Raw genomic sequence first — 15237 nt, forward strand, 5'->3', positions numbered from 1 at the left:
CCGAAGTCCCAGGGCAGGGAAACAACTTGAGTTAGATTCTGGGGACCTCTGCTTCAAATAGGAATAGGAAAGAACAACCAATCTTTCGGAACAGAGGGAAAAAGGGGTAGTGAGTGGCAGGGGGCCGACGGGGGGGGGCGTAGAAATGAGAGGGAGGGAGAAAATGGTGAGAATGAACGAGGAGCGAGGGGTAAGAGAGGCAGCCCCACCTTGGGAAAGAGAGGCGCAGCAAGGAAGAGCTGGAGACGCAGGGAGGGATCCGGGGAGGACAGCAGACGAGAAGCTCGACAGACACCCGGGATGGAGGGAGACGGAGGGAGGCGGGCCGAGCCAAACAGGGAGCGGAGCGGGCGAAGCCAGTGACGGGGCGGGAGCGGGGGCGAAAGGGGGGTGGCGGCGAGGAGCCCAGCGGGCGCGGGACGGTGGCGGGCGGGGCGCCCAGGCCAGGACGCTGCGGCGCGGTCGCCTCCTCCCGGCGCTCCAGCCGGCCCGGCCGCCCCCGCCCGCGCCCGCAGCCTAATGACCGCGGCCGGCCCTAGCCCACTGGAGGCGGCCGTCAGCTGGCAGCTCGGGGCTCACGGGGACCGCGCGCCGCAGTCAGGGTGGCAACTCCCGGGACTCCACGGACCCTGATTGATTTGTCAGCCCAGGCGAGCCAGCAGCCACTCCGATCGCTGCGCTGCCCGGGCTCCCGGGCCGGCCCCTCAGGCTGGAGCGCCCTACTGGCCCCAGGAGGGAGCCCCTGGTCCCCCGACCCGCGCCCCGGCGCCCCTCCCCGGCCCCCTGCGGGCATCGCCAGGCCCCAGGGCTGCCCTCCGCCCCGTCCCCTCCTCAGGGCACCGTGCCAGCCCCTCCAGCGTTCACCCTGCTGCTGCCCCCCAGTCCCGCACCGCTGCCCCCTGCGCCCCGGCCCTGGCCCGGGGCTGCCCGCAGAGCCGGCCACACCCGCTGCCGAGGGCTCTCCAAGGTAAGAGGCGCCGGGACTGGGAGGGCTGCGCGTAGGGCACGGGGCTGGGCCACCGCGGGCACCCGCAGGTCGTCACTGAAGCTGCGGCTGCCACCCACCCTGGAACTTGCAAGGGCCGGTCAGGGATATGAGACGAATTGTGGATTGAGTCCCTAGAAGGAACTGGGTGATAGTTACCAGTCTTCCAGTCCTGGGAGAGGAGGGTCTTGCTTTCGGATACGGAGTTCTAGTATCCATCTCTTTTAAGGAATTCTCTCTCACTATCCTCTCTCAGTCTTTGAACATCATTTCCTGATGTCTCTTTAGAGGAATCATCCCATTTTGTCTCCTTTTCCTGAACAAGAAATAGGTTTCTATTCCTCTTCCCAAACAAGCCTATTTTCTCTTTCTCTCAATTTAGAAGAGGTTGTTCCCTCTTTCTCACTCCTCAATTTACAAAGATTTTCTCTCTACCCACAGTTTACAACCATCGAAGTCCGTAGCACCCTCCCATTGAAGGCGCTTTTCTGTTGTCCCTTTCCCCCACTTAATTAATGTGCAGTTCTTTAACTCAGGGCAGGGGACCTGGTGTTTTATCTGGTGGGGAGGCAACGCAGAGATACTTTTCACTCAAAGCTGGGTACCACAAATCCATCTCTGCCAGAACGAAGACAGCTGCCCAGTCCCAGTCAGGTGCATGAGTATTTGTTTCCAAGGGGCAAGAAGGAAAGACCTTACCCTCAAACAAAGAATTAAGGCAAAGGGAGACTATTTTAGCATCTTCCATACAAGAAGACTCTCAGCCTCTGGACAGGGGGCCACATCTCGCTTTCCTCCTGCACCTCCTTAACTTTAAAGTACTTTAATGAACACACAGAGAGAAATCATTTGTTTTTCACTGCGTGGTGAGCAGTCTACAAAGAGAAATAGGAAAGGAGGGAGAAAGCCTTAACTCTGATCCCCGCAATTAGTTCCCTGGGATGAGGGGGGGGGCAACCCGGGAGCCTCAGTTCTTCAGACACAAAAGCATTTAGATCGCTTTAGACCGGTTAATCCTGAGTCTGGCTCGGGTCTCTTTTGTTTCCCAACTCCATTGTGGGTTTTGTGCAGTTTCTCTCTGTTCGAGTGATTGACTAGCCAATGGATGGTAATTATCCAAATGTCCCCTCTGTCCTTTGACTGACTTCTCTGTATTATGGGCAACTGTCATGCATTCTGTCATTCCATATCATATTACACGTATTATCATATGAAGTCCTCCTTCTTTAAAGGAGGGAGCCTTGGCCCAGATGCTGCTTCTTTTAGAAGGAAGGGCCCCGAATAATTTGTGCTGGGCACAGTTTGCAATACAGAACAGGGGACTCCGGAGATGGGAGGTTCTGCAGGTAATTTTTTTTTCCTGGTTGGGGGTAGGGGTGGGCTCTGGATTTAAGGTTCTAAGGACTTGTGCTGGGAACTTGGAGTAGGTTTACCAGATGTATTCTTTGGACCAGATCTCTAGAGTTATTTGAATGGGTCTGTAGGTTCCCTTATGGAGAAACTTAGAATCAGTTCTTTGAGCCCTGGATATGAGAAAATTCCATATAACTGGTTCCTTTTGGGGTAACTACAGCATAGTGGCACATGCTCAGGAAACCAGCTCTTGGGATTCTAAAATGCACTTTGTACCTGTGACCCTTTACAGGACAAGTCCTTGGACCCTTGCCCCAGTTTACTGCCAAGCAGATTGGGTATTGAGGAACCCAGATGTATATATTTCATACTACCACATACTAATACTAAAGCTTTGAGAAGGAACTGGCTTTTTTTTCAATGCTTTTGCACAGTAAACTTAGTGCCCCTTGGTGCAATTGTGTGTGCCATCACTTAAGAGGAAGGCAGGATTTATAACAAGGAGGCTTTGCAGACAGAGACTCTGGGGTCCTCTGAATCTGTGGGCAGAAGTAAGCCTTTCTTCTGCTAAAATGTGAAAAAAGTGTTTTATTATTGCAATGGATATGAAGTGCTGCCCAGATGTACAGCCTCGCAGTTAATTACCTTGTTCTTCATCAAATATATGAGCAATATATTCTCCAGGAAGGAGGTGTGTGTGTGTGTGTGTGTGTGTGTGTGTGTGCTTCTTTCTCCCTCTCCATCTCCCTTCCCCCCCCCTCTCTCTCTGTGTGTGTGTGTGTGTGTAAATGGATGGATAGATGAATGCAGGAGAGGGAACAACTCACATTCTTTTTAAGACTACAGGCAGACTATTTTATGGGAAGCTTGATATACTGCAAAAGATGCTTTGAATTTTTCAATGATCAAATATACATGATCAAGCTGTGCATGTTAGGGTGGCGAGGTGTGCTGACGGTCAATGGCTATTGATCAGGCTGTTAAGTATTTCTGCTCAGTTTTAGAAATATAGATAGATCCCAGATGATTTAAAGACTTGGATAACTAAGATACCAGCATTTGGTTTCTTTGGCAAAGAGAAATGAATGGCTAGTCAACTGAAAACATCATCGCTACCACTGCTTAACATCCATCTGTAAAGAAAGAAAGACCTTAGAAAATTGGAATTTTATTAGCAGACATGTTCAAAAATGAAGTAAAAATATTCCAAATATCTTATTTGTAGTCTTCCCAGAGCAGCCACTTTACTTGACCCAGCCTTGTTCATAGGCTCAGAGTTTACATCTGTCTGCCTGTCCATTCATCTGTCTGACACACACACACACACACACACACACACACACACACACCACAATCTTGCAACCAGTTTTGACTCACACTGATGCAAGACTGAAGAGATGCAAAGGGAACCATTTCTTGGGGTAGGATCTAAAGTCCTCCACCCATTCTGCTTAGGAACCAAGCTAACTGGCCACATGGCTTTCCCCAATTAACTAATTTCTCATTAATCTAAAGATCTATTTAGAAAGGTGTGGAGGGGGTGGAGGATAAAGGTTTAAAGATAATCTCTAATTGGTCTGGAAAATTTAGTTCATGATACCTAGGAACACCCCCCTCCCCTTTCCTTCTTACATCCCCATCTCTCTGGCTCCTTTTCCTATGTCTTTTTCTCATTTTTCCTTCTAGAAATTAAAAAGGGAACTTGAAACGAAGGAGTTGCATTTCATCAGACACTGGGGGGAGGGGAGAAGGAAGTGGAAATGAACTTTTAAATTTTTATTGTTATATAGCAATCTTATTCATAACCATCCAATTAGCTATTTTGTAAGAGACTCACATTCAGGAAACTCATCTCTCACGCAGATTGTGAAACTTAACCATACAGACAGAACTGATAGTTGAGATTTATTTTCATATCTTAAAGAGACAGAATGTAGAGTTTTAGATATTTTTCTATTTGCAAAACATTCTTTTCAGCAATGTGCACCTCACCAGAGGAGCTCAGACATCCCTATTGACAAATCCTCCCTTGAGATGGAACCAAAATTGGCCTCTCTCTCTCTCTCTCTCTCTCTCTCTCTCTCTCTCTCTCTCTCTCTCTCTCTCTCTCTCTCTCTCTCTCTCTCTCTCTCTCTCTCTCTCTCAAAAGAAAAAAAAAAGTAGATCCATCCTGAAATGGATGAATCAGCTCTGATTGGGTGGACATGCCCTTTCACCTCATTGTGTCTGACCTATCACTTAATTAATCTCTCCCAGATGCAGAGCTGTTGACAATGCCAACGATAAGCAGTATTTGGAACAAAGCAGGAAGCTTTTAAAAGAACAAGCCATCGTGAGGTCTGAGGCTCTTAAAGATGTGTAAATCCTCAGCTTTGGAAAGCAGAGTGTGTTAGAACATAGCTGAGTGTCAGAAATGGTCCCATGTTTGCTGGAAACTTCCTGTGCCTTTCTTAAGCCACTGATGTCTATGTGGATTCATTTTCTGCCTCTCCCCTCTCTGCTCCTGCCTCACTTTCTTCTGCCTGTCCCTCTGTCTAGACTCAGACTCTCCATGACTAGTTTCCTAAAAACTGTCCTTTGCTTCTTAGTTAGCCTTGTATTGGGCTCTTCAGATCCTTTTTATACCATTAGAGCTATCAAGGTGGTCAGCTTCAGAGGCTTTGAGTGACAAAATATTGACTGCATTGGCTAGTACCTATGAACAAGTGTGCTGGAGGCACCTTGGTGACATGCAGAGGATAGTACATTAATTAAACAACTTGCTAATTGCTGTTTAAGTTACTATATAGAGAAAATAAAATGGGTTTATAAAAGATGACAATTTGAGGAATTCATAATTTTTTGCTGAAAAGATTGTTCAAAAACAGGTCCCAGAAACTGCTTTTACTTGTCATCAACTATTCAACCAAGCTTCAGTTAATGGTAATATATGGTCTGGGACCTTAGCTGGGCCTGACTGATGGAAGAGCTTTGTTGAGTCTGGTGCAGGTGGCACTGTTTAATACGCAAGGGAAGAGTGGGTAATGTACTGCTTGCACAGAGAAGTAAATGCAAAATAGATCACTCTAATTATGACTGCCCCCAGAAATGGATGCAAGCTGAACTGGTCAACTGACTGGGAAGTTTCAAACAGATCCAACTGCCCAGTGCCTTTTCCCCTCCCCTCCCCCTCCCCCTCCCCCCTTTTTTCTTATTCACTTTTGAAGGCTGACACAGTTGTTTGAAAGTCAATTTGGAAGAGCTTGTATGACTCCAAACAAGCACAAATTAAAAACCTGAGTCTGCCAACCTATCATTGTCTGCCTTAACTGTCTAGGACCCCTTTATTGCAGGGTCAACTTCAGTGATAGTACAGGGCCATCTGAATACCTCTTCCTGCCAGAGATTCCCCACAAGCTCATTGAAGACTAGTTTTCATATTTCATTGCGAAGTGTCAGAGATTTGTTTTTGTTTTGTTTTGTTTGAATCTCTTTATGCTTGAGAAAAAATGAGTCTATAGGAAATCAAAGTGTGAATACTTAAGCAAACAGAATTTCCCATATACCTGCAAGGGCTCTAATGATTTCCATTCATGCAAAGATAATCAATGGGACATTAGTTGTTTTAATTAATGGAAGAATTAAAAAAAATGTTGGGGGAGGGGTGCCTAGAGGCTGGGCTTTAGCTGAAGCATCTGTGGGAAATGACTCATTTCTCACCTAAAGAGACAATGGCAACTTCCCTGGACAGCAATAAAGATTTGCTAATCAGAGAAAAGTTGGACTGGGGATACTTAAAGGTCTTTTGCTAAGAGCTGTGGATGAGATGGTGGTCATGTTGACTATTTTCTCTCCCAAACTCACTATTCCCATTGGAAGGTTGGAAAAGTACCTGAACACACACTAAAGAGAGGAAGTTTCTGGACTCCCAAGGAAGGTGCAATTTGAGTTGAAGCCTAGTATGATCTGTGATGGTAAAATCATATCAAGGCTGGAGAGCACAAAGCAGTGTCCCTTGGTTAAGATGACAGAAAGGGTGGGGTTAAATGGATGTGCTAGGTGTGGGGTGACTTGTAACTAGCAGTAGGGTCTGTAAGTGGGTACAGTCTTTTGACCTTTGGTAGGGGATCCTGGGAGAAATAAAAAAATCCAGAATCTTGAGGCAAAACCTCTTTCTGTTCTATGGAAGCAGTTACCAAACCCACCTTCAGGCTAGTGAGCCATAGCTGGGCACCCCAATCTATTAATGCTGGTGTATGTGAAGCTCATAAAAGATTTATTAGAGAAACTTGTGTTCAAAATGGAGTTTAGGGTGTCTTGCATTCTGAGAGGGATGGTGGAGATGCCTTTGAATAAAGAAAGACTGGTGGGAAAATTTTCCAGTATCAAGTGCATGCAATTAAAAGAGATGTCAGCCACCTGGTGGTTTTTCTACTTCTTCTCCCATCACCACCATCCCTACTTCCTCCTATAGAATCTTCCTGATTCTCATTTAAGCAACTAAGTTTCCCTATGTGGGAAACTTTGTTGCTGTCTTTAATCTGAAAGACTGAAAGCAAGGGTTAGCAAAATGTCCTTTTTAGGACTGACTGTTATTCTGGACTAAGTTAAAAAGAACTGACCCTCTAGATACAAGGTATCCTTGTAGCATAAGAAATGCAAGGCCTCTTGTAATATTCACTTTCCATTCCAGGGCAGTGTGTACCTTTTTGTGGAAATTAGCTGGAGGAAGGAGGAGAATGCAATTAGCTATTGTGTATTTTGTTGCAATTGTTCTTTAAGAACAATTTGATCTGACAGATTTATATTGTTGACAATGTGATTTGAGGAGGGCTCAGGTACAAACTTTCCACACCCTAGTCAATAATGGTAAATTGTTTTTGCTGAAGGTGAATAATCTCTGACCTAGAATTCGTATTTCTTTTACCAATTCCCTGTAATAAAATTGAACATTTTGTCACCACTTTGAGAAACACTGCCAAACACCTTAAAACACATGTCACATGCCAGCAGCCCCTCATTTCTCTCCTCCGGGAGTTTCTACATCTGGAACCATAATCACAGATAAAAACCTTGACAAAATTGCATCTGAGCACATTCCTCTCCACCGCCCTTACTTTCTCATAACATTTAATACAATATTAATACCTGCTACCGAAAGGCAGGAGGGAGGAAAGGGCTGCCAACCTTCACATTTCCCGATGCATCATGTTCAAACCTGAAATTCACACTTCGTGTTTCATTTTAAGTTCAGTGCATTTAACAGGGCCCTAGAGAGAGAGAGCGTGAGCCCTGGTTAGTTCCCCAACCTTCTCAGCTGACGCCCAGGGAGGCGGTTTTTTTTTCTTTCCCCGAATTGTTCAGATCGCTGCAGGGAGAAGAGGAGGAGGAATTGGGCTCCTGTCTGCCTGCCATGGGCCAAGCTACTTCTCTGTTCTAGTGTCACAGACACGGGGCTCCTCTTCGAAATAATGAAGGTCCCACTGACTTATACTGTCAATACTGGTGATCAGCAGATCTCTGAATGGTATGACCAAAACAATGAACAGATTTCATAGTGAAAGAGCCTTGCCTGAGCACATTTGCTGCTGCAGACAGCCTCTCTCATCAATATAAAGCAGCCTTCCCTTGCCCGAACAAGGCCCTCAAGCCTGGGGGGTGGGGTGGGGTGGGTGGAAGACAGTCCTCACTGAAGATGCAGGGCTCCTGGACTGTCTCTGTGACCCTCACCCCACCTTCTCCTAGTGCTGCCTTCTCCCCACATTCCTTTTCCTGGTGGGGGAAAAATCATTTCATTTTTTTCTGCTCTATAAGAAAGAAACAGGTTAGAAAGAAGGCAAAAATACAGGAACCATTCCCCAGTGGGGTCTCCTGGGGGGCACATGGGGTAACCTGGAGAAGGATTTTCAGATGCTGGTGGCTTTGTTCAGTTGATGCTCTCAAAACAGATCAGGCCTCTTCCCACTTAAAATGTAAGCACCCAGGTTTCTGAAATGAGTAACCAGACCAGCATCAGTAACAGTAACAACAGAGACGAGACGAGAGAGAGAGAGAGAGAGAGAGAGAGAGAGAGAGAGAGAGAGAGAGAGAGAGAATATGAATATTTATATATTTATCCGAGCAAGATCCACTTTAGTAAGCAAGGAATGTAATTTGCTGAACGGTACAAACACAGAGAAGTTATGCTTTACACGGGGGACAGGGGAAATAGTGGTGGCGGGCCACTGACTCTGTGACTGAAGTCAACAGCTTTAAGAAAACAGTCCTTTCCGTTGAGGCCGGGAAGAAGTGTTGGCAGAGTCTCTTTCTCCCCCACAGTTGTTATTCGAGAGGTTTCCGGAACCCTAAACCCCAGCTTCATCCTCAGAGCTTGAGGCAATCCTTTAGTAGTACCACCGGAGCCCCAGGCAGGAGAGTATGGGGCCAAAGGGTGGGGCGGTTCCCCTGCGCAGAGCCCTTCCAGGATGGCTCCCCAGTCCGAGGTTTGTTCTATCTGCCTTTCCCTCCGGGGAGACTCCAAAGGCTGTAGAAATCTGGGCGCCCGCTTGCTCGCTTGTCAAAAAGCAAACTGTCTTCACATACTCCAAGAGTAACATCCCTGCCTAGGAAGAGGAAGGAAAGAGGCAAAATAAATAAAACCAGTTAATGTTGTAGTTAACTTGCAAATCAAGTAAATCTGTTGGTGCCGTATTTGAGAAATAAACCACGAGAGCGTCACAGCAAACACACACTTCTGAACGTCTTCATTTTGATTTAATGGTATATCAGCGTCAACTATCGCTTCCTCTGCTGGTACACTCGGCCTGATGCCGCGGGAGGAGGGTGCCCATGTTTATCACCGAGTGAGATGACTAATTACACCTTGTCAATCACCGGCTATGAAGACATAAAACCAGCGCGCACAATGAAATAGTTGCCTGCAGCGTCAATTAGTTGGCGATTCCGAGGGTATTTGCGTGGCCCTGCTTTGGCCGCTCTAATAACGGGACAGAGCGCCGGGAACAGCGCGCAGATCAATCACCCCGGTTCCGCTGCGGCCGGCGCCCTCCTCCCCCTTCTCCCCTCCTCCAGCCTGGCCTCACTTTCTCCCTGGGCTGGGCGCTTCCTCCCTCCGCGGCCCCGGCCGGGTGGCGCCGCCTGCCCCGGGAGCTCCGGGAAGTTTGCGCGCGGCACCTCCGCAGCCGGCAGCCGGGAGCCCCGCAGCCTTCGGGGAGCGCCAGGGCTGGTGGCCCTTTTGTTGGAGAAGGCGTGGAGGAGCGCTTTTGTTCTGAGTTAGTCACGGTGGCCGGCTGGAGGCTGCTACCTCATTATGCGGCGGGTCTGCTAGTCTGCGGGGAAGCAGATGGTAGGGAGGTAGGCAGTGGCGGCAGTGGCCAGACCTGAATCCCGTTCACCTGTCACCTTCCACAAAACACAGGGTACCGGGAACTGAGGGTGCTTTACCCCTGACAAGGGGAGAGGGTGAGGGCATTTGTGAATGTTTCATTTACCTGTCCTAGCCTGATCCCCACCCCATCCCCACCCCACCCCCTTGCATTTCTCTAGGCTGCGGATCCTCGCACTGTGTAAATGTCACTCACGTGTCAGGATCTGTGTTTACAGCCTGTTCCTCGCCTTGCCTTGTCTCCCAGGACAGGGCAAAGCGAAGTCCCCCAATGATTAACAAACTTAGGGGCCTCTGAACCCTGAGCCGGGGTGCCCAGATGCCTCCCCTCGGCGGGAGATGAGCTTGAGCCTCCAATAGACACTATTGCGTCCTAGCCAGATGCGAGGAATAAATAGAGAAGTGCCCCGGGTGGGGATCCCAACAGCCTGAGAGTTGAGACCAAGGATGGATGGGGACTGCCGGTCAGAAAGGTGGGTACCGAATGGTGTACATCTCTTTATGGGTATAATTCCCTACCCTCTGGACAGCTTTTAACAAGAATCACCAAGTATCCCCTCCCCAGCTCTGAAGGCAGCCCCTTGAGTCCAGCCAGCACCAAGAACATCACCCCAGGCTTCCTACAAAGTTTCCTGCCCCCTGAATAACTTCCAGATCAACACTGGTGACTCCCAGATTCAATTTTCATTTCCTACTTTCTTTGAGAAAAAAAAAAAAACCCACAAAACTGTCCCAAATACCCCAGTATAATGTGCTAATATATTCCTGGAGTTGATCGTGGGCCAGCGTCTATGTGGGCACTGAAGGACTGTCTCTGTGATTGCACATGCACATTCCTGTCTTTAGATTGATGGTCTTTCCCTAAAGTTTGAGCAGCTTGACACATGCAGTGTGTATATACACATGCATAACTTGAAGAGTTTTTGCAAATACACCCGATAGGAGCTCACAGAAGCTCAAGTAGGCTCTCCTTAGCACACAAGTGTTAGTCCTGGGTGTTCAGATGCCTCCTCAGGTATGATGCCCACCTGTATACCCCCTGTACTGTTGTGCTGGTTATGGTTTTGCCAACAAAGTTAAAAATTCGTGCTGGCTGTATTTTTGCCAAAAAGAGATGGAGCATGAACATTTTCACACATGGACACGAGCTTAGGCACCACTAGTGCAACACCTACTTGTGTGCAAAAGTTATGTATACTATGTAAAAAGTATAACTTCATGCTGCCTCAACTGTTTGTCCTGTGAGATAAACTGCAGAGGTCCTGGCTTCCCTTTGATTTGCCAGGCAAGCAGACTGACATTTCAGACTACATTTCTCCCCACTATCTCATGGAAAGAAAGCAACTTGTAAAACGGACCTAGAAAAGGAGTTTCAGTAACTGACTTGCCCTTTTTCTTTTTCACTCCAAATCACTTTTTCTTTTCTTTTCTTTTCTTTTCCTTCTTCCCGAATTCCTTCCTATTCCACCAGACACCTAGCCATTGTCCCAGGTTCAGCCAAGAGACTCATGGCTGGCCGTTGGGATTTGCTGGGCAGGCCATGTTATTGTTAGTTCTTGTGCAACCAGGTGGCTGGGTGGGTCCAGAGTGGGAGTGTGTGTGGGGGGGGAGTGCTAGTTGGATGGAGTACCCCACAGGAAGGAAGAGAATAGGCCTCTGGTCTTTAAAAACTGCCAAGTATATCCCGGAGTGAGAAGATCCGAATAGGAAAAGAAAAAGAGGGAGCGATTAAGAAATTCGCTGAGTGCCTACTAAGCTCTATACATTTTCCATTCATTTCTTTCTTTCATCACACCCAAACACCTAAAAGGAGGGGGCCTTCTTGTTTCCCATTGAGAAAGTCAAACATTGTAAAGGAGGTTGAGTCACTTTATCGGGATCACACTGCATGTACATGGGAGAGAGCTATGGACTCCTTGTTTCTTTTTCTGAGTTCCTAAAGACATGCCTCCAGACTGCAGAGCTTTGGAGAAATCCAGGAGCTACACGCCTGGCAGTATAGTCCCTAGCTTACTTGGAGAGAGGATATGCTGGCTGGTCCTCTACCCTTGGGAGTCATTGCTCTGGTGGCACTTGCGCCCGGTCCCCGGGAGGGCTGCGCTGCTGCCCGCAGCGCGGAGAGTGGCGCCCCAGACCGAAGCCCAGATGGGCGGGAAGCAGCCAAAGGCTTTTGAAACTGTACTCCGGGTCTGTCTTCTCTGCCCTTCCTCAACCCTAGGTTCCAGAGGCCAAGGGGGAGAATGGAGACCTCCTCAAGCATCCTTTGGCAGCGCTTTCTTAGGATAGAGACTCCAGGAAAGGTTTAATTTTCCTTCCTGAAGAAACACAGGAAACTGTTCGCAGCCTAGAAAACTCCAAACCCCGCGCTCTCCCTTCTCCCTCCCTCGCGCCTCCTCCTCCAGCCTCGCCCACCAGCTCCCACCACCTCCTCTCTCCGCTCCTCTCCTCCTCTAGCCGCTCCCCTCCCTCTGGGTCTCCCGCCTTCCCGGAGCACGCGCTGCCAAGGCCTGGGGCGCCGGGCGGCCAATGGCACGGCGGCAGGACGTGATGTCAGGCGCGGCTGTAGAAAAGGCGCGGAGGCTTGCGCTGGCGCGGACTGCGGAGCCGAGGTTGAGCTCGGCGCGCGCTTGGGTAGCGTTGCGCGCGGCTGGGCCCGCGGCCGGCAGCTCCTCCTCCCACTCTGCTCCTCCTCCTTTTTCCTCCTCCTCCACCTCCTCCTCCGCCGCCTCCTCCTCTTCCTCCTCCTCCTCTTCAATTCTCCGGGTGGCTCGGCTCAGCTCGCAGGCTTCGCGGAGACCCCTACTCCAGTTCGCCTTTGGTTGGGAACACACCCCGGGGGGAAGAGACGTGCAGGCATCTGGGCCGCCGCGGGCACCTAGCTGTTCCTGGGTGAACCCCGACTGCAGCCACCGCCGCCTGGGGCAGAGTTTGCGCCCCTGATTTGCGCCCTGGGCGCCAGAGCCCAGCGAGCGATGCCTGCGGCGTGAAAGCGCCCACAGCGGGCGCCGACCTCTGCCCTGGTCTCCCGCCCCCACCTCACCCCCTGCCCTTGTGACCCTGGCTTCGGCGCCGCCGCCCAGGCGCCCCGCAATGTAGCTGCCCCCACGCCTCGGCGGGAGGCGTCCTGGCCCGCGGGCGCCCGCGGCCCGGAGCCCAGCCTGGGGGCGCAGCCGAGCTCGGGCGGGGCCGGGGCCGCGGTGGCGATGCACTGGGCCGGTTAACGCCGGGAGCACCAGGCAGCTGAGGCGGGGGGCAAGCCCTTCCTCGGGGCAGCCGCGTCCCCGGTCCCGCCGCGATGCTGTTCCACAGTCTGTCGGGCCCCGAGGTGCACGGGGTCATCGACGAGATGGACCGCAGGGCCAAGAGTGAGGCTCCGGCCATCAGCTCCGCCATCGACCGCGGCGACACGGAGACGGTAGGCGCGCGGCTGTGGAGTTGGGTCTGAGAGCTGGGACCTGGCGGGGCCAGCCAGCGCCTCTGTTCCCCGAACTTTAGGTAGAGTCCTCCGAGACGCACGGGACCAAGGCTGGGGGATCCTCGGACAGGGTGCGAGGCCCGGGGCACCAGACTCGGGGGAAACTAGAGAGGAGGTGGGAGTCAAGGTTGAAACCCAGATCTGGACTGCGAGGGTGGAGGAGAACCTTGTTCTAGAAGTGGAAGGGGATTGGAAGTGGAGGCCACTCTCCTCTCTGCGCTCTCGGCGGCGCTCCGGTCCACAGACCTGACTCTCCACTACTCGGCTCCTGGTGCTGGCGCCGACGCCTCGGGAAAAGGGAGAGCCGGTGGAAGCGCTAGCTGGTTTGAATCGCTTTCAGTCTTCTGGCAGTCTGGGATTCTCTCCTTAGCTCGGTTTCAGGGCCCTGCGACATCTGGGCCAGCACTTTCCGTAGATCGTGACCCGTGTTCCTAACTGGCTAGATTTGGCCAGGCAATGTTTCAGAGTTAAGTCTCCGGCCTGGCTTCTGCAGAAGGAGACTCCATTAGGTTCTCTGTACCTGGCTCTGCCGTCCCGGCCCCAAATAGCCTCCCCCGGGGCCAGACTAGCAGACGCTGCCTAAGCAGCGGCTGCAGTGACCTTTAGAGACCGAGGAGGTGGGAAGCCTGGCCAGTTTCTCCCTTCTAGAGCCACAGCTCTGTGACCTCCGGGTTTCCCCTAAACTCTTCTTTCTGGATAAACCTCCGCTGCTCAGTTTTATTTGGAAAAAAAAAATTAACATGGGCCTGTCTTGCACCCTCCTGGAAGGTCGCCCTATATCCCACTTAACCTACTCGCAAGACCCAAGCGGGAACCAGAAGTTGCTGGACCTGCCCTGGGCTGAACCTTTGGTCTAAGGATCAAGAGGCTACTGCGGCTTGGGGCTGGGAATCCTGCTGCCTCTCTGAGGAGGAGTGTGCTTGGAGGGAGAGACTTTTAATACTCACCTCACTTTACCCCCTGAGTTCTTTTCTGAGGCCCAGCACTTTTAATAAACACTTTGAGGGATTCCCTTGGAGAGCTTGGGGGAAGAGCCCCCCCTCTGTCCCAATACTTAAACGCTGCAGGGACATCCTGGGGCAAGGGCACGAGGGCAGGAATAGGGAGACGTAAGGCCCGAGAACAACTTAGAACTGTAAAGTGGTGCTGCAGAGGCTTGGCTCCGTGGTTGCCTGGAGTTGAGCTGTGCAGCTTGGGCCTGGTAGATGGAGGAAATCTGCCCAGTTAGACCATCCTCTAGCCAGAGGATTCAAGGATAGCCAGGGCCAGGGAAGGAGCTCAGGGAGCATTTTCTTGGTGGGAGCATAGCTGTACGCTGTCCCCTTATGGCGATGTTCTTTCTCCTTTTGTAGACCATGCCGTCCATCAGCAGTGACCGGGCAGCGTTGTGTGCCGGCTGTGGGGGCAAGATCTCTGACCGCTACTACCTACTGGCAGTAGACAAGCAATGGCACATGCGCTGCCTCAAGTGCTGTGAGTGCAAGCTCAACCTGGAGTCAGAACTCACCTGCTTCAGCAAGGATGGCAGCATCTACTGCAAGGAAGACTACTACAGGTAGATCCTACCCAGACCCCGCCTGCCCGCTGGCCTTCAGGGACCCACACCTTCCTCCTCCTTGGATTTCCCTCCCAGTACAGGTTGCCCCACCCATGACCCTTCTTCTCCAAGCCAGTACCCACCAAAATGTGGTGACAACTTTCTAAATTAGCAATCCGGGGCACCCTTGGAAAGAATCATGAAGAGTAGGAACAGAAAAACTAATGTTACCCTCCATTCTGAGTTTAGGGTACTTAAAAAGTCAGCTTGGGTGGGTGGGGTCTTCATACTATCCCTTCTGAAGTTTCTGGACTCAACCAGAGGAGGCAGAAATAAGACACCCTGAAACTCTGGCAGCTTGGCACATTGGAGGGGGAGCTAGGATAGTTCAGCAGCTCTGGGTCTTTGGGGGTCGGGGGTGAGGCTGGTAGGTAGTAAAAGTTGGTCAGGGTTAAAGAGTAAGGTCTTCTTTCTCTTCCCCAGCTTTAGACTTAGGGTCTATTTATGGATTCTCTCTGTGTGTC

General features: G+C 50.6%; 1 protein-coding gene across 5 annotated transcripts in view; it reads left to right on the plus strand.

Moving 5' to 3' along the window:
- Window positions 1–447: 447 nt before the first annotated feature.
- The window catches only part of Lhx2 (LIM homeobox 2), a 30817-nt gene continuing 16027 nt past the window's right edge, over window positions 448–15237 (plus strand). Inside the window, exons 1-2 of one of the 5 annotated variants that reach the window (XM_021193715.2) lie at window positions 448–967; window positions 14529–14731. In XM_021193715.2, coding sequence (XP_021049374.1) covers window positions 14532–14731 — 200 coding nt within the window. In that variant the 5' untranslated portion in view covers window positions 448–967; window positions 14529–14531. Of the gene's footprint in view, window positions 968–2259; window positions 2332–12295; window positions 13117–14528; window positions 14732–15237 lie in introns of those variants that run through there. The other 4 variants (XM_029536872.1, XM_029536873.1, XM_021193713.1 and 1 more) reach the window with 4 other exon arrangements.

Source organism: Mus pahari, chromosome 3 (genome assembly GCF_900095145.1).
Source record: "Mus pahari chromosome 3, PAHARI_EIJ_v1.1, whole genome shotgun sequence".
NCBI lineage: Eukaryota > Metazoa > Chordata > Mammalia > Rodentia > Muridae > Mus > Mus pahari.